Consider the following 19271-nt stretch of genomic DNA (forward strand, 5'->3'; position numbering starts at 1 on the left):
AGTCCCATTCCTTCGCCCGCCGACAACCCACTCTTCCCTCTCCCCTAATAGCCATCTCCATCATTCATTCGAGGGCAGCACGGTAGCATTGTGGATAGCACAATCGCTTCACAGCTCCAGGTGTCCCAGGTTCGATTCCGGCTTGGGTCACTGTCTGTGCGGAGTCTGCACATCCTCCCCGTGTGTGCGTGGGTTTCCTCCGGGTGCTCCGGTTTCCTCCCACAGTCCAAAGATGTGCAGGTTGGGTGGATTAGCCATGATGAATTGCCCTTAGTGTCCAAAATTGCCCTTAGTGTTGGGTGGGTTTACTGGGTTATGGGGATAGGGTGGAGGTGTTGACCTTGGGTAGGGGGTTCTTTCCAAGAGCCGGTGCAGACTCGATGGGCCGAATGGCCTCCTCCTGCACTGTAAATTCTATGATTTGGGACTCCCACTTTCTTATATTTGTCAAACCAAATCAGTTTGGAAGCCAAAGTCCCGAGGATCTAAGCTCAGTCAATGAACAATTTGATGCCAAGCCCAGCGGGTCTTTTTTTGTTCAATCTTGCACGGGATGTGGGTGTCGCTGGCTAGGCCTGCATTTGTTGCCCATCCCTAATTGCCCCTGAGAAGGTGATGGTGGCGGTGAACCGTCTTCTTGAACCGTTGCAGTTCACCTGTGACTTGAAGAGCGTTTTGCCTGTAGAATATGTGCCTCTGATCTATTCTCAAACACCAGTATCCAAATCCTGAGCCCTCCCAGGGAGGAAGCCAACTATGGACCCATTGCTGCCTTGCAGGTTCCTGGCTTTTGTTTCCATCAGGGGTAAGGAGGAAAGAGACAACAAAAAAGAAGCAATATATTTGGGAATGTGAGGTAAATCTCTGCACAGTTGGCGTGGGATCATTTTAAAAGTGACAATAGATGGAGTTGGGGAACTGCAGCTTTGCCGCGACAGTGGGAGAATGCCACATTATTTATACCCCCCCTCCCCCCCCCGCTTTTGTGAAATGTACACTGTATACCCAGCTTATTTTAAAGACACAATCAGGTCACAAGCAAAATGCAGGCCAATTCTGAGTCCTAAACCACATTCTTGTGTCATTAAGAGACAAAGTCCATTGCTCTTCTGTTCCCGACAGGTCAGACACTCACTCAAGGAAAATAATGTCATTAAAATAAAATGAAAAGTAAGACCTCTCCGGGACAACCCCAGAGATCCATTAATTCTGGTAAATGTCTTTGTTGTCCCCGAGTGCCCTTTACTATTGGCCCTCGTGACCGCAGGGATAAATTCATGGTCGATGCGGTGTGTGCAGGAGACGTTGTGGCAAGAGCAGTCTGAGAGTGGGAGAGGAGGAAGAGGGACAAGGGAGTCGAGCAGGTCGGATCCAATCCACTGGCTGCTTCTACGTGCCCAGGAAGATCCCTGTGAAATCTGAGCCGCTGTCAATGGTGATGGAAAAGCCAGATCTGTTGTCAACAAACACGGAGATGTACTGCATCGCCTGTGGAGAGAAGAGAGGTGTCAGGACCAGGAACTCCATTCAGTCAACTTACCTTCCAATTGAAGAGGACGTGTGTTGCAGATGCAGCATCATCCCTTATTTCCATTCAGGCTGAAGCTATAGGAGGCACATCTCAAGGGTAATTGAACATAATATAACAACCAGGCACAGAAATTAGTTCAGCCCTGAACTGGGAATATTGGGTATGATCTAACCGAACGGGAGCTTCCTGACACGACCCCTGAAATCACCCCCCCAAAACCCCAACTCACCTATAAGGGGATGCTCAGGGGCCCCCCTGCACCCACACAGGGCAACCCAAGCCCGATACCCATCGTGGAAAAATGCCTGCTTAGCACCTTGGCACTGACAGCCTGGCACCATGACAGTGTCCCAGCCAGCTGGCAGTGCCACTTGGGCACCACCAGGTGGTACTGCTGGGGTGCCAGGCTGGCAGTGCCAAGGTGCCACATTGGTGGTGCCCAGGTGGCACCAGCAGTACCAGGGCGCAACTCTGCCCAGAGGGAAAGCACTTGGGGGCCTGCGATCCTCTGGGAGAGCCCGTCTGGTTCCTGTTTGCGGGGGTTATCACAGAACGGTGCTCGCCTGAGATCTCCGAGGCGAAGGGGTTAGATCCCAACGCCTTGGGTAGACGGTGGGAGAGCATGTTAGAGTGAGGCAAGCTGAGACTAATATGCAGATTTGCAAAATAGTGATCCCGCCCACAGTGGATGAGATTCAGATCGCCAAGGCATGGCGTGCCGGGTAGATCCCGGAAGAGGGATCTCCCAGCATCTTCCAGCTGCATCAAGCTGCCTTTCGAATGCAACACATTCGCTATATTATTATGGCCATTGAATATTTTGTGCCATTTTTGAATTTCTAACTACAAAAGGTTATTAGTGAGTCGGGAAGGGCCTGGAAATGGGATTTAATACAGGACGTTAAGTGACACATTCTCGAAGGATGATTGAGGAGAGGTAATATAAACCAAATGGGACAATGTCAAAGGGGGAAGGACCTGGGGTGGGGGGGTTCAGAACCATAAATCTTTGAAGGCAGCATGTGAGGACTTTATTAATAGAGGGATGGAGAATAAATGGAGAGGATGCAGAGGAGGTTTGCCAGAATATTGCCAGGGATGAAAGACTAGTGATAGATCAGAGACTAGAGAAACTGGGAATGTTCCCTTTACAGCAGAGAAGGTTAAAGGGAGATTGAATGGAAGTGCTCAAAATTCTGAGTGATTTTGACAGAGGAAACAGAGAGAATCTGTTTCCACTGGAAGGAGGGTGGGTGACCAGAGGACACAGCTTTAAGATAACAGGCAAAAGAACAAGAAGAGATATGAAGCAAAAAGACAAATGACACAAGAAATTGTCATGATCGGACCTGAAAGGAGGGTGGAAATGGTTTCAGTAGGAATCTTCAAAATGTAATTGGATTTATATTGGAAATGGAAAGAATTGCAGTGCTCTGGGAAATGAGGAGGGGGAGTGGTGCTAATTAGATAGCTCATGCAAAGAGCTGGCAGGGGCACATTGGGCCGAATGGCCTCCGATCTATGCTGTAAGATTCCAGGAAGGAGAATAAATATGTAAGTATCCAGGCAGAGATCGGTGAAGCCATTCTGTTTCATACTGGAGGAGGCTGCAGGGAAATTATTTGTGTCTTTTAAACAATGATATATGTGGCTTGGTGAAACACCAATTGAGAGAGGAAAATTCAACTCCATCTATCACGGTGCAGCTTGTGTGTCCGGCACAGCACACACAAATTAATGGGGAATGAATCACTCCTGTCTTTTACTGTATGAGTCTCAGTACCATGTACAATATGCATAGAAAATAGGAGCAGTGTAGGCCATTGGGCCCTTCAATCTGTTCAAGGCTGATCCTCTATCTCAAAATCATATTGTCGCGCTCTCCCCACACCCCTGACCCTTTTAGAGTCCGGAAATCTATTTCCTTCTGAAATATATTCAGTGATTTGGCCTCCACAGCCTTCTGGGGTAGAGAATTTCGCAGGGTCACCACCCTCTGAGCGAAGCAGTTTCTCCCCATCTCAGCCCTAAATCATAGAATCACAGAATTTACAGTGCGGAAGGAGGCCATTCGGCCCATCAAGTCTGCACCAGCCCTTTCAAAAAGCACCCTACTGAAGCCCACGTATCTACCCTATCCCCGTAACCCAGTAACCCCCGCTTAACATTTTTTGGACACTAAGGGCAATTTATCATGGTCAATCTACCTAACCTGCACATCTTTGGACTGTGGGAGGAAACCGGAGCACCCGGAGGAAACCCACGCAGACACGGGGAGAACGTGCAAACTCTGCACAGACAGTGACCTAAGCTGGGAATCGAACCCGGGATTCTGGAGCTGTGAAGCAACTGTGCTAACCATTACGCTACGGTGCTGCCCTGTATCCCGTATCCTTAGACTTGTTCTAAAAACAGCCCTCCACCCCCAGCCAGAGGAAACACCATCTCTGCGTCCACCAGCATGTCAGAATTTTATATGTTTCAATGAGATTCCCTCTCATCCTTCCAATCTCCTGTGAATACAGATCCAGTCGACCCAATCTCTCCACATATGCCAATCCTGCCGATCAGGTATCAGTCAGGTGAACCTTCACTGCACTCCCTCTATGGCAAGTATATCCTTTCTTAGGTAAGCAGACCAAACATCTGGGAATATTTCAGCCCCATCCAGTACTCTATGGCTAGGCATAAGTGTCAAAGCACAAGTTTTATTTTTACAGTGGGCACCCACGTAAATGGGGATACACTATTGCCTCATGCTGTGCAGCTCAGACGTGCCTCAGTGGGAACTCCTGTGCAGGTAAAGTGCAGAGAAGATAAGTGGGAACAATTCAAACTTTTCTGCTATGATCAACTGTGCTTCAGTGTCCATTGTGCAAGCACAACTGTACCCCACAATGGGTATCCCCATATTAAAGCAGGATCCAATGAAGACAAATTCAATGCATGCCAAATAATACAGCTGCAATTTTAACCTCACCCTGCGAGAATGGGTCACGTTCATGTCGGAATTAAGCCTTCTGCACATTGCATCTGATTTTATTCTGCGTGGAGTTCCAATGAAGAGTAAAACCGGGTGTTGTGGAAAATGGATACCCGACCAGTTCCAGTCAGGCGGGTTAGATGCAAAACTGTTACACTTCAAATTTGTGGCCAATGGAGTTCAATCAGGTTCTCCTCGTCTCCATACCTTTGTCGGGTAGATCTGCCCTCAGACACACATTGGAGATCCAACATAATTGACGTTAGTACAGAGTTAAGAACAACAAAGTGCTCCTCAACTCAAATGAAGAAGGTTTAACATTGCAAACTGGTTGCATTCCCTTCTTCATGTTTTTGTACAATGCTGCTCAGTCACAAGGCAGTTATCTTGTGGTATCGAAAGACTGTCCTATCTAATAATGGTGGAATGTGGAGAGGCACTAGATCACAGTCTGATCAAATCACAGGACTAAATACTCTGCTGATAGAAATCTTACTTAAATACATTCTACTCTTTCTGTCACACATCATTACAGATTACTAGCAACAAACAGCGTCAGCACAGAGACTAAAGCCCAACTTAGTACAACATAACTGCAGCCATTGAAGGACTGTGCATCACATATCATTTCCAGTGGCTGGTTCCAAGACTTCTATTAAGAAAATTGCTGCTGAATAATTACTCCATGACTCTATCCTTTGGTATTCTTTGTAAGAATATGCATTTCTTTAAAAAAAATCATACTTATTAAGTATCAGCGTGGTTCCGTTTGTAGTACTCTTGCCTCTGAATCAAAAGGTTACGGCTTCAAGTCCCTCTCTAACAACATGAGCACAAAATCCAGACCCACACTCCAGTGCAGTGCCGAGGGAATGCTGCACTGTTGGAGATGCTGCCTTTCATGTTTGACGTAAAACTGAGGGGGTACATTTTCCTGTCTCGTCCACCACAGGAATCATTGCAGGCAGGATGGGAAATTTGGCAGGCTATTGAAAGGTCTGATTTCTGGTCTCAGGGTGGGCAGGACCAGAAAATCCCACTCGAGATCCTGTGCGGAATTTTACTTTTTCTTTGCCGAGTGTGGCAGCTGGTGAGAAAAGTGGCTTTGATTCACTTTAGTTAGCTAATTTAGACGTATATCTTGTTCGGAAAATAAAGGTAGTTTTAAGGGATTTATATTTGTTTTGATACACATTAGAAATAAGGTATAGTTTTAAGTGGGTTTTATGTAATGTAAAACCTATCATTAGAATTATGCTGGGCAGAGGTGTTTGTGTGAGGATTAGTTAAGTTCCAACAGTGTTTGTTTTATGCTTAGAGAGGGCTGCGGCGTGAAGAATAAATAGTAGCAGTAGGGGCGTAACTGAACAACAAGGGCCCATTTCCCAAAGGTAAGGGTTTTCCTTTATTCTTAGTTTAACTGGAAGCCAGGGCAGTAGGGGACATGTCACGGAGGAGTGAACTGCTCTTAACTCTGCCAGCAGAAGCTGGACAGGACAAGGGAGTTGCAAGGATACAGGCTTTCTAAGAAACAAGGTACCATCAAGATAACCAAGGAATTGGGACAGAAAGACTGCTTGTGAAGTTTCAAGTTAAATGAACAGAGACCAAAGTCTTGTTCAGAACAATTCAAGGAAGAATAAACAAAGTGTTCTAAGTTAAAGAGACAATTGCAGTAACTAGATTTAATGTGGGACAGCAGATTTCAGAGGTGAATGAAACGATCAATCTAATTTTAGTACAGTCTGGGGATTAAGAGTTAAAGCAATTGTGCACAGTCTGCACAGCAGTCAAAAAAAGAAATCACACAATCCAGTAACTAGTTATTTATAATACTAAAAGTTAATTAACGCTCGACTGGATTTGCTGTTAAAGTGGAATGGAAGCTGTATTTAAAAGTGTCATTTGTAAAACTTGGACTGGAATTTTACATGCAAACCTCTAATTATTATAAGAGAATATTTTACAGCGTGTTGTGGGGAGTGGAGTTGGGAAACTCTCATGTGGTCATTATCTGGGGTGACTCTGAGGTGAAATTCAAGGTTATTCAGTGTAATTCTCCATTGGCAGGATCCACCGGTCCACCAGCAGTTCACCCACGACTGCGGGATTCCTGATGGCGTGAGGTGGCCACACTGGGAAACCCCATTGGTCGGCTGCGGGAACGGAGAATCCCGCTGCTGGCAGGGGCACGAGCACTGGAAAATGTGGCTGGGGAACTGGAGAATCCTGTTCTTGGTCTTTTGAGCCTAAGTTCCATTCTGGGGTCTTCCCATCTAGTTATAGCATGAACTGGGACTAACAATTTGAGTTAGCAAGGCATTCACCTTGGTTCCTTGCATATTATAATGCCTCCCTGATCGCTGCTTTCAATTCCCACAATCCAGTAACTAGTTATTTATAATACTAAAAGTTAATTAACAGCTTGCTCCCCGTGTATCTCATACCGACTGGTCTGGAGATGGCAATGCAAGGTGATGTACCAGAAGTCTGCAATGGTACTGCAGACAATCTCTGATTCTTACCGTTTATATGTCAAGATACAGGACCATCAGGAGGTCTGGGTACATCAAGAATAGAGCCAAACAGCAATGGAAATGTTTGAGAGAATCAAAGGCCCTGTGTTTTTGGGTACAAATAGCCAGTGTGTGAGGCCAGCTAGCAACACAGGTGGTAACCACAGCAAAATGCAAATAATGCCAAACTGTGTTTTCTTTGCTTCTTTAAAAATTGCCTCAGAAAGAGGATTAAGTCTTCAGCGTGACATCGAGCGTAGCTGTCAGATGCTGGCGGCAAAGATAAGAAATGAAACGAAGGATCTTCACAGCTCCAATGACGGGATAATTACACCACGTAAACTATGAGCGGACCATTTTGCTATTTATACAGGTGCACCTGCATGTAAATATATGTCTGTGCAGGAATGCGTATGTGTACATCATGTACATCAATGTACTGAACACAGCACCAAAAAAAACCTCTATGCCCCAAATGGTCGATGTTGATTTTTATTCTTCACACAAACCCCCTCCCACTTTACTTAAATTCACTCTTACTTAATTTTTTTCATCTTATGCATTCATCTCGCTTCTCCTATAGTATATCAGTGCTATTCACCTATAGCACCTCACATGATAACAAATACCACACCCGAAGCACTTATCTGTGTCAAGACATTTCTCAGGAAATCCCCACAAATAGAAATATCTTTTCTACATCTATGTGATCAAACCCTTTCTTAATTTTAAAATCCCTCTATTAGGTCACCTCCAGCCTTCTCTTTTCCAGGGAATGAGCTCTGCTCAACTTTGCCAAATAATTTAAACCTCAGATACGATCCTTATTTGCGCCCCTGCAGTGCCACAATATCCTTTTCGTATTATGGAGCCCGAAAATGAGCAGAGTATTCTTAGTGTGGTCTAATTAATGTTGTACGGAAATTTAACATAACTACCCCACCTTTCAATTTTGCTGCTATGGAAATGAAGCTTCTTTGCATTTTTATAGCCTTGATAATCTGTGCCACTGTTTTTCATGATTTCTGAACCTATACCATTGATTCCTGACCTCCGCTACTTGATTGATTAGGGGCTGTTTAGCACACTGGGCTAAATCGCTGCCTTTGAAAGCAGACCAAGGCAGGCTAGCAGCACGGTTCAATTCCCGTAACAGCCTCCCCGAACAAGCGCCGGAATGTGGCGACTAGGGGCTTTTCACAGTAACTTAATTGAAGCCTACACGTGATAATAAGTGATTTTCATTTCATCTAGACTTTCTTTTCCAAAGTGTATAAGTGGCCTTTAAATCCTCTAGTAGCACAGTGGTTAGCACTGTTGCTTTACAGCTCCAGGGTCCCAAGTTTGATTACAGGCTTGGGTCACTGTCTGTGCGGAGTCTCCACGTTCTCCCCGTGTCTGCGTGGGTTTCCTCCGGGTGCTCCGGTTTCCTCCCACAAGTCCCGAAAGGCGTGCTGTTAGGTGAATTGGACATTCTGAATTCTCCCTCTGTGTACTCGAACAGGCGCTGGAATGTGGTGACTAGGGGCTTTTCACAGTAACTTCATTGCAGTGTTAATGTAAGCCTACTTGTGACAATAAAGATTATTATTATAAATTGTGCCACTTCATAACTTTATATTCACCTGCCATTTACACATCCATGCTGCAAGTTTATTAACACCTTTCTATAATATTGTCCCAGTCCTCTTTGTATTAACAATGCCAACCAATATGTGTGCAAATATTGATGTTTTAGTTCCAGTTCCTGTGCCAAAGTTACTTCTGTAAATGTGGAGAACCGTGCTCCTGACTCTAATTCCAATGGGACAATGCTTCACACCTTCTACCACAATATGATGAGGGGCATGGGCAGGGTGGGTAAGAAGTAGCTGTGCCCGTTGTTGAAGGGTCAATAACGAGGAGGCACAAATTTAAGGTGAGGGGCAGGAACTTTCGAGGGGATTTGAGGAGAGACGTTTTTCACCCAGCGGGTGATGGGAGTCTAAAATGCACTGCCTGGGAGGGTAGGTGAGGCGGGGAATCTCACAACCTTTTAAAAATACATGGATGACCATTTGAAATGTCACAACATTCAGCACTATGGGCCTAACGCTGGAAAATGGAACTGGTGTAGATTTATAGTAGTTTTGTCGGTGCAGATTCTATGGGCCGAAGACCCTCATCTGCATCTTATGATGCATCAGGGGCTGGTTTAGCTCACCAGGCTAAATCGCTGGCTTTTAAAGCAGGCCAGCAGCACGGTTCGATTCCCGTACCAGCCTCCCCGGACAGGCGCCGGAATGTGGCGACTAGGGGCTTTTCACAGTAACTTAATTGAAGCCTACTCGTGACAATAAGCGATTTTCATTTCATTTTCATTTCATTATGACTCTATACTAGTGTGAGTATTTGTAATTAACCCTGGCCCTTTGTTTTCTCTGTATGTACATTTGTACATGTATGATGTTTTGTGTGTCTGGGTTTTTGTACATATGTATGAATGTCAAGCATGCATGTAAGTATACAGATTGCACATACATTTTTGTATTTGTACGTTTGCATTTGAAATTTTCTGTAAATTAATACATCGACACAGGTGTATAGGAGTGGAGTTGAGTGAAATCAGGATGCAGTATTTCTAAAACCTGTAGACTGGAGGACTAAGGAAAATAAGAAGATGCATACTCTGTGGTTCAGGAGAGGACTGAGTTTGAATAAGACATCACATTAAGGCTTGTGTTCATCAGAAAGGATACAGGTTGGAGAAGGAGTATGGGTCAGTTGGGAATTTTGAAAAGAGGAAACGTCAGGTGAGCACTAAAGAAACAGCACTAAAATAGAGAAGACGACACAGGTTCAGATTGAAAGGGAGAGTGGGTGGAGGTGGGCGTGTGTACACAAATAGTTGATTTTATGGAGAGGAGGAGCTCAGAGAGAGGAGGAGCTCAGAGAGGAGCTCAGAGAGAGGAGCTCAGAGAGAGGAGGAGCTCAGAGAGAGGAGGAGCTCAGAGAGAGGAGCTCAGAGAGAGGAGGAGCTCAGAGAGAGGAGCTCAGAGAGAGGAGGAGCTCAGAGAGAGGAGCTCAGAGAGAGGAGGAGCTCAGTGAGAGGAGGAGCTCAGAGAGAGAAGGAGCTCAGAGAGGAGGAGCTCAGAGAGGAGCTCAGAGAGAGGAGGAGCTCAGAGAGAGGAGGAGCTCAGAGAGGAGCTCAGAGAGAGGACCTCAGAGAGGAGATCAGAATGAGGAGGAGCTCAGAGAGAGGAGGAGCTCAGAGAGAGGAGGAGCTCAGAGAGAGAGAAGGAGCTCAGTGAGAGGAGGAGCTCAGAGAGAGGAGGAGGTCAGAGAGAGGAGGAGCTCAGAGAGAGGAGGAGCTCAGAGAGAGAAGGACCTCAGAGAGGAGATCAGAATGAGGAGGAACTCAGAGAGAGGAGGAGCTCAGAGAGAGGAGGAGCTCAGAGAAAGGAGGAGCTCAGAGAGAGGAGGAGCTCAGAGAGAGGAGGAGCTCAGAGAAAGGAGGAGCTCAGAGGAGGAACTCAGAGAGAGGAGGAACTCAGAGAGAGGAGCTCAGAGAGAGGAGGAGCTCAGAGAAAGGAGGAGCTCAGAGGAGGAACTCAGAGAGAGGAGGAACTCAAAGAGGAACTCAGAGAGAGGAGGAGCTCAGAGGAGGAGCTCAGAGAGAGGAGGAACTCAGAGTGAGGAGGAGCTCAGAGTGAGGAGGAACTCAGAGAGAGGAGCTCAGAGAGAGGAGGAGCTCAGAGAGAGGAGGAGCTTAGAGTGAGGAGATCAGAGTGAGGAGGTGATCGGAGTGAAGAGTTTGGAGAGTAGAGGACATGGGAGTGAAGATATTGGGGTGAAGTGGAGGACATTAGAATGCGGAAAGGACATTGGAGTGCAAGGAGGACATTGGAGTACGAGGAGGAGATTGGAGCATGGAGGAGGTCGGAGGAGACTGAACCATAAGGATCCATTCAGACCAGAAGGCCATTTGGCCCATTGAGTCTGCACCGACCTTCTGAAAGATGACAGATCATAGAATTTACAGTGCAGAAGGAGGCCATTCGGCCCATCGAGTTTGCATCGGCCCTTGGAAAGAGCACTCTACCCAAGCCCCACACCATCGCTCTACCCTTGTAACCCAGTAACCCCACCCAACTTTATTGGACACTAAAGGCAATTAAGCATGGCCAATCCATGTAACCTGCACATCTTTGGACAGTGGGAGGAAACCGGAACACCCAGAGAAATCCCTTGCAGTCACAGGGAGAACGTGCAGGCTCCGCACAGACAGTCACCCAAGCCGGGAATCGAACCAGGGACCTTGGAGCTGTGCAGCAACTGTGCTAACCACTTGGCTACTGTGCTGCACGAAGAGCACCCTACCTAAGCCCATTCCCCCATCCCATTCCTTTAACCCCACCTAACCCGGACATCTCTGCACAGTGGGAGGAAATTGGAGCACGGGGAGAACATGCAAACTCCACACAGGCAGTCACTCAAGGCCGGAACCTAGGTCCCTGGCACCATGAGGCAGTGCTAACCACAGAGTGAGGAGGAGATTGGAGTAAGGGGGAGTGAGCAGGAGGTTGGAATGAGGAGGAGATTGAAGTGAGAGGTTTGAGTGAAGAGGGGCTTGGAATGAGGAGATCGGAGTGAAGGAGCACTTGGAGTGAGGAGGAGCTAAAGGTGAGGAAGAGATCGGAGTGAGGAGGAGCTCAGAGTGAGGAGGAGCTCAGAGAGAGGAGGAGCTCAGAGTGAGGAGCTCAGAGTGAGGAGGAGCTTAGAGTGAGGAGGAACCCAGAGAGAGGAGGAGCTCAGAGAGAGGAGGAGCTCAGAGTGAGGAGGAACTCAGAGTGAGGAGCTCAGAGAGAGGAGGAGCTCAGTAAGGAGCTCAGAGTGAGGAGGAACTCAGAGTGAGGAGGAGCTCAGAGAGAGGAGGAGCTCAGTGAGGAGCTCAGAGTGAGGAGGAACTCAGAGTGAGGAGGAGCTCAGTGAGAGGAGGAGCTCAGGAGGAGCTCATAGAGAGGAGCTCAGAGAGAGGAGGAACTCAGTGAGGAGGAGCTCAGTGAGAGGAGGAGCTCAGGAGGTGCTCATAGAGAGGAGCTCAGAGAGAGGAGGAGCTCAGAGAGAGGAGGAGCTCAGAGAGAGGAGGAGCTCAGAGTGAGGAGATCAGAGTGAGGAGGTGATCGGAGTGAAGAGATTGGAGAGAAGGAGATTGGAGTGAAGATATTGGGGTGAAGTGGAGGACATTAGAATGCGGAAAGGACATTGGAGTACGAGGAGCAGATCGGAGTGAAGGAGCACTTAGTGTGAAGAGGAGCTAAAGGTGAGGAAGAGATTGGAGTGAGGAGGAGCTCAGAGTGAGGAGGAGCTCAGAGAGAGGAGGAGCTCAGAGAGAGGAGGAGCTCAGAGTGAGGAGATCAGAGTGAGGAGGTGATCGGAGTGAAGAGATTGGAGAGAAGGAGATTGGAGTGAAGATATTGGGGTGAAGTGGAGGACATTAGAATGCGGAAAGGACATTGGAGTACGAGGAGGAGATCGGAGTGAAGGAGCACTTAGTGTGAAGAGGAGCTAAAGGTGAGGAAGAGATTGGAGTGAGGAGGAGCTCAGAGTGAGGAGGAGCTCAGAGAGAGGAGGAGCTCAGAGTGAGGAGGAGATCAGAGTGAGGAGCTCAGAGTGAGGAGCTCAGAGCGAGGAGATCAGAGTGAGGAGTTGATCGGAGTGAAGAGATTGGAGCGAAGAGGCGATTGGAGTGAAGATATTGGGGTGAAGTGGAGGACATTAGAATGCGGAAAGGACATTGGAGTGCAAGGAGGACATTGGAGTACGAGGAGTAGATCGGAGCATGGAGGAGATCGGAGGAGACTGAACTATAAGGATCCATACAGACCAGAAGGCCATTTGGCCCATTGAGTCTGCACCGACCTTCTGAAAGATGACAGATCATAGAATTTACAGTGCAGAAGGAGGCCATTCGGCCCATCGAGTTTGCATCGGCCCTTGGAAAGAGCACCATACCCAAGCCCCACACCATCACTCTACCCTCGTAACCCAGTAACACCACCCAACTTTATTGGACACTAAGGGCAATTAAGCATGGCCAATCCATGTAACCTGCACACCTTTGGACTGTGGGAGGAAACCGGAACACCCAGAGAAATCCCTTGAAGTCACGGGGAGAACGTGCAGACTCCGCACAGACAGTCACCCAAGCCGGGAATCGAACATGGGACCTTGGAGCTGTGCAGCAACTGTGCTAACCACTTGGCTACTGTGCTGCCCCTAGAGCACCCTGCCTAAGCCCACTCACCCATCCCATTCCTTTAACCCCACCTAACCCGGACATCTCTGCACAGTGGGAGGAAATTGGAGCACCCGGAGGAAAGCCACACAGACACGAGGAGAACATGCAAACTCCACACAGGCAGTCACTCAAGGCCGGAACCTAGATCCCTGGCACCATGAGGCAGTGCTAACCATAGAGTGAGGAGGAGATTGGAGTGAGGAGGAAATTGGACGGGGGAGGAGATTGAACAGGGGAGAAGATTGGACGGGGGAGGAGATTGAACAGGGGAGGAGATTGGAGTGTGGAGGAGTTTGGAGTGAGGAGGTTATTGGAGTGAGGAGGAGATTGGAGGGCAGAAAGAGACTGGAGGGCGGAGGAGGCTGGTGGGTGGAGGAGATTGAGGGAGACCGAGCTTGAAGGGAGGAGGGGATCGGAGGCAGGAGGATATTGGAGTGAGGGGGAGTGAGCAGGAGGTTGGAATGAGGAGGAGATTGAAGTGAGGAGGTTTGAGTGAAGAGGGGCTCGGAATGAGATCGGAGTGAAGGAGCACTTGGAGTGAGGAGGAGCTAAAGGTGAGGAAGAGATCGGAGTGAGGAGGAGCTCAGAGGAGAAGCTCAGAGTGAGATGAGCTCAGAATGAGAAGCTCAGAGTGAGGAGGAACTCAGAGTGAGAAGGAGCTCAGTGAGGAGGAGCTCAGAGAGAGAAAGAGCTCAGAGAGAGGAGGAGCTCAGAATAAGAAGCTCAGAGAGAGGAGGAACTCAGAGTGAGGAGGAGATCAGAGAGAGGAGGAGCTCAGTGAGGAGCTCAGAGAGGAGCTCAGAGAGAGGAGGAGCTCAGAGAGAGGAGGAGCTCAGAGAGAGGAGATCAGAGTGAGGAGGTGATCGGAGTGAAGAGATTGGCGAGAAGAGGAGATTGGAGTGAAGATATTGGAGTGAAGTGGAGGACATTAGAATGCGAAAATGACATTGGAGTGCAAGGAGGACATTGGAGTACGAGGAGGAGATTGGAGCATGGAGGAGATCGGAGGAGACTGAACCATAAGGATCCATACAGACCAGAAGGCCATTTGGCCCATTGAGTCTGCACCGACCTTCTGAAAGATGATAGAACATAGAATTTACATTGCATGAGGAGGCCATTCGGCCCATCGAGTTTGCAACGGCCCTTGGAAAGAGCACCCTACCCAAGCCCCACACCATCACTCTACCCCCGTAACCCAGTAACCCCACCCACCTTTATTGGACACTAAAGGCAATTAAGCATGGCTAATGCATGTAACCTGCACATCTTTGGACAGTGGGAGGAAACCGGAACACCCAGAGAAATCCCTTGCAGTCACGGGGAGAACGTGCAGACTCCGCACAGACAGTCACCCAAGCCGGGAATCGAACCAGGGACCTTGGAGCTGTGCAGCAACTGTGCTAACCACTTGGCTACTGTGCCGCCCCAAGAGCACCCTACCTAAGCCCACTCCCCCATCCCATTCCTTTAACCCCACCTAACCTGGACATCTCTGCATAGTGGGAGGAAACTGGAGCACCCGGAGGAAACCCACACAGACATGGGTAGAACATGCAAACTCCACACAGGCAGTCAATCAAGGCTGGAACCTCGGTCGCTGGCACCATGAGGAAGTGCTAACCACAGTGAGGAGGAGATTGGAGTGAGGAGGAGATTGGACGGTGGAGGAGATTGGACGGGGGAGGAGATTGGACAGGGGAGGAGATTGGAGTGTGGAGGAGTTTGGAGTGAGGAGGAGATTGGAGTGAGGAGGAGATTGGAGGGCGGAAGAGTTTGAGGTGAGAAAAAGACTGGAGGGTGGAGGAGGCTGGTGGGTGGAGGAGATTGAGGGAGACCGAGCTTGAAGGGAGGAGGGGATCGGAGGGAGGAGGCTATTGGAGTGATGGGGAGTGAGGTTGGAATGAGGAGGAGATTGAAATGAGGAGATTTGAGTGAAGAGGGGCTCGGAATCAGGAGATCGGTGTGAAGGAGCACTTGGTGTGAGGAGGAGCTAAAGGTGAGGAAGAGATCGGAGTGAGGTGGAGATCGGAGTGAGGAAGAGATTGGAGTATGTAAGAGTGGGGTGGAGATTGGAGTAAGTGGACGTCTGGTGGCATAATGTAGAGGGAAGATGAATCCGAGGTGGCTCCTGCTGCACTGTACATTTTGTCCCCCTTAGTATCAGGGGGTATTTTATTTTGAAAACTCACATAGTTAATGGAATAGGGACCCTGATATCTGGCTGATATGACCAGAACGGTCAGGGGAAAGATGGTTCATCGACACAGTCAGAGGAGTCAAGAATACGTCGGCAAATAAAATGGTGGACGTGCCTGTGGGGTTCCGGCCACTCCACTAACAACTGAGGTGCTTTCGAAAACCTTGGCGAAGGAATTTGATAAACACTGGAGGGTTGTGTTGGAGGACCTCCGGCCATCAATGGAAGAGGCCTTGGCGCCCATCTGAGTGGCTCTGGAGAAAATGAAACCGTGAAAGCCCATGAAGCAACGATAAACGATATGGAAGTGACCCTTTCGAGACAAGGTGGCCTGATTGCCTCACCGGGATCAGAGCTGTCTTCGGTGGCCGAAACAAACAAATCATTGAAGGCCAAGGTGAATGACCTAGAGTATCAGTCCAGGAGGCGAAACATTCTAGTTGTGGGGCTGCGAGAGGGGATGGAAGGCCCAACGCCCACTGAGTACTTCACAGAGATGTTCGGTAAGATGGTGGGTGAGGGTGGATTCATTTCCCTCTCCTGAGTTGGACCGAGCCCACTGTACACCCTGGCAGAGGCCTCGTCCTGAGAATCCGCCACGTGCGGCAATAGTAAATTTCCATAACATCAAGGAGAAAGAGCAGGGTCTGAGATGGGCGAAGGAACTTTGGGAGTTTAAATGGGAAGGCCACACCATCAGGTTCTACCATGATATGGGAAGGGAGCTGGCATTCAATAAAGCCAAGACCGTCCTGCATAAAAATAGAGTTTGGTTCAGGGTGGCCTACCCGGCTCGACTTAGAGTAATGTTCGATGGAAAGGACTATTTATTTGACGCATCAGGAAAGGTGGACTCCGTTGTTAAGAAACACAAGTTGGACTCGGTGTAATTGAGTGTTTGGGTTTTTTTAGAAAGGGCGTGTTGAATTGTAGCATTGTTGGGGTTTGATATTTGTTCTTCTATTTTCTTGTTCTCGTTGGGGTTGAATTTTTATAGTTCTTGTTTAGATTTGGGGTTTCGTTCTGTCTGTTATGATAATATATCGCGCCCTTTCAGGGTACAGGGTTTATGGGGTTTTAGTATTTGGTTATTTGTAACCACCCTCGGCACTTTTTACTCACAAGGGATAAAGATTTTAAATTTTTCTTGCATGTTAGACAGGTATATTTACGATTGAATTTTCGTGGTAGATAGGTCTCTTCTCAACATATTTAACCAACCTATTTTTAAAAAGTACTGCCTTGAGGGCAAGATACAAAACCAGAAAAAACAGATTGGAGTGAGATAGAGACTGGCGTGAGGTGGAGATCAGTGAGGTGGAACTAGAGTGAGGAGGAGATTGAAGTGAGGAAGAGATTGGAGTGAGGAGGAGATAAAAGTGAGGAGGATATTAGAGTAAGATGGAACTAGAGTGAGGAGGAGGTCAGAGTGAGGAGGAGATCGGCGTGAGGAGAACGGAGTGAGGAAAAGATCGGAGTGAGGAGGAGAGTGGAGTGATGAGGTTGGAGTGAAGAGGAAGTCAGACTGAGGATAAGAGTGAGGTAAGGAGGATATAAAACTGCGGGGGATATAGGAGTGAGGAGGAGGCCCGAGTGAGGAGGAGGTCAGAATGAGGAGGAGGTCAGAGTGAGGAGGTCAGAATGAAGAGGAAGTCAGAGTGAGGAGCAGGTCAGAGTGAGGAGCAGGTCAGAGTGAGGAGCAGGTCAGAGTGAGGAGGAGGTCAGAGTGAGGAGGGGGTCAGAGTGAGGAGGGGGTCAGAGTCAGGAGGGGGTCAGAGTGAGGATGTGAAGTGAGGAGATGATAAAAGTGTGGAGGATATTGAGGTGAGGAGGAGAGCAGAGGAGGAAATTCAAATGAAGAGAATAGAGTGTGGAGGAAAGCAGATTCAGGGGACATTGGAGTGAGGAGAACACTGGAGTGAGGAGAACATTGGAGTGAGGGGGAGATTGGAGTGAGGGGGAGAGTGGACGGAGGAGGAGATTGAGTGTGGAGGAGTTTGAGGTGAGAAGGAGACTGGAGGGCAGAGGAGGCTGGTGGGTGGAGGAGATTGAGGGATGCCGAGCTTGAAGGGAGGTGGAGATCGGAGGGAGGAGGATATTGGAGTGAGGGGAGATTGGAGTGAGGGGGAGATTGGAGTGAGGGGGAAATTGGAGTGAGGGGGAGATTGGAGTGAGGGGGAGATTGGAGTGAGGGGGAGATTGGAGTGAGGGGGAGATTGAAGTGAGGGGAGATTGCAGTGAGGAGGAGATTGCAGTGAGGGGGAGATTGCAGTGAGGGGGAGATTGGAGTGAGGGGGAGCTTGGAGTGAGGAGGAAATTGGAGTGAGGGGGAGATTGGAGTGAGGGGGAGATTGGAGTGAGGGGGAGATTGAAGTGAGGGGAGATTGCAGTGAGGAGGAGATTGCAGTGAGGGGGAGATTAGAGTGAGGGGGAGATTGGAGTGAGGGGGATTGGAGTGAGGGGGATTGGAGTGAGGGGGGATTGGAGTGAGGGGCAATTTGCGTGAGGGTAGATTGGAGTCTGGAGGAAAGTGAGGTGGGGATGAGATAAAAGTGTGGAGGATATTGCGATGAGGAGGAGAGCAGAGTGAGGAGGAAAATTGAGTGTTGAGATCAGAGAGGAGGAGCTCAGAGAGAGGAGGATCTCAGAGAGAGGAGGAGCTCAGAGAGAGGAGGAGCTCAGGGAGAGGTGGAGCTCAGTGAGAGGTGGGGCTCAGAGAGAGGAGGAGCTCAGGGAGAGGTGGAGCTCAGAGAGAGGAGGAGCTCAGGGAGAGGTGGAGCTCAGAGAGAGGTGGAGCTCAGAGTGAGGAGGAGCTCAGAGAGAGGTGGAGCTCAGAGTGAGGAGATCAGAGTGAGGAGGAGATTGGCACAATCTGGGAGGGGAGATTAGGGAGGGAGCATGGAGAAGAGGGGAAGAGATTGGAATGGGCATTTTCAGGGAGGGCAGCAGATCAAAGAGCTGTGTTGGTCGGGAGGAACGGAGATCGGAGACATGGAGATTGGGGAAGGGAGGATTGGGAAGAGGATAACATCAGGAATATTGGAAGAGGTTGAGATTGGGATGGGTGGAGATTGGGATAAGTGGTGACTGGGATAGGTGGAGATTGGGATAGATGGAGATTGGGATCGGTGGACATTGGAATGTGTGGACATTGGGATGGGTGGACATTGGGATAAGTGGTGACTGGGATAGGTGGAGATTGGGATAGGTGGAGATTGGGATAGGTGGCGATTGGGATAGGTGGCGATTGGGATAAGTAGCAATTGGGATAGGTGGAGATTTGGATAGGAGGAGATTGGGATCGGTGGACATTGGGATTGGTGGAAAGTGGGGCATGGAGATTAGGGATGAGGTGATTGGAACACTTCGGGCAGCATGTTCAGATAAGATAACTTTGTTCACTCGGCCTTTCTCTCGCAACCACTTGTGGTCCCTTTAAGGATGTTTTGTTCCATCTGCTTCGTGTCTGACGGACCGATCTGCAGCTCGCAGCATGCTGCACCTCGACACCACCCAATTATAGGAAAGGCTCTGAAATAAGTGCTCGGTCCCTGATGCGCACACACTTGTTTAATACGGACCCCATGGGAGGCTGCAGGATACCCCATCTCAGTGGAAAAAGCGCACCCACGTCACACACATGTTGAACCTTTCAACACTTCTTTGGCACAGATTCAGTTCCTAGGCCATCAGCTGGGACTGTGTTCTTTCCATTTTTCTTAAATGTGCTGTTAAAGCACAATTACCAGATTGTACCAAAG

At 48.7% G+C, this 19271-nt stretch overlaps 1 protein-coding gene across 2 annotated transcripts in view; it reads right to left on the reverse strand.

The window, feature by feature from the left end:
• Nucleotides 1-304: 304 nt before the first annotated feature.
• LOC119976765 (erythroferrone-like) overlaps nt 305-19271 on the reverse strand; it is a 104747-nt gene continuing 85780 nt past the window's right edge. Inside the window, exon 7 of one of the 2 annotated variants that reach the window (XM_038817509.1) lies at nt 305-1488. In XM_038817509.1, the coding sequence (XP_038673437.1) occupies nt 1011-1488 (478 nt within the window). In that variant the 3' untranslated portion in view covers nt 305-1010. The remainder of the gene's footprint in view (nt 1489-19271) is intronic. The other variant, XM_038817510.1, reaches the window with a different exon arrangement.

Source organism: Scyliorhinus canicula, chromosome 13 (assembly GCF_902713615.1).
Source record: "Scyliorhinus canicula chromosome 13, sScyCan1.1, whole genome shotgun sequence".
In the NCBI taxonomy this organism is placed as follows: Eukaryota; Metazoa; Chordata; class Chondrichthyes; order Carcharhiniformes; family Scyliorhinidae; genus Scyliorhinus; species Scyliorhinus canicula.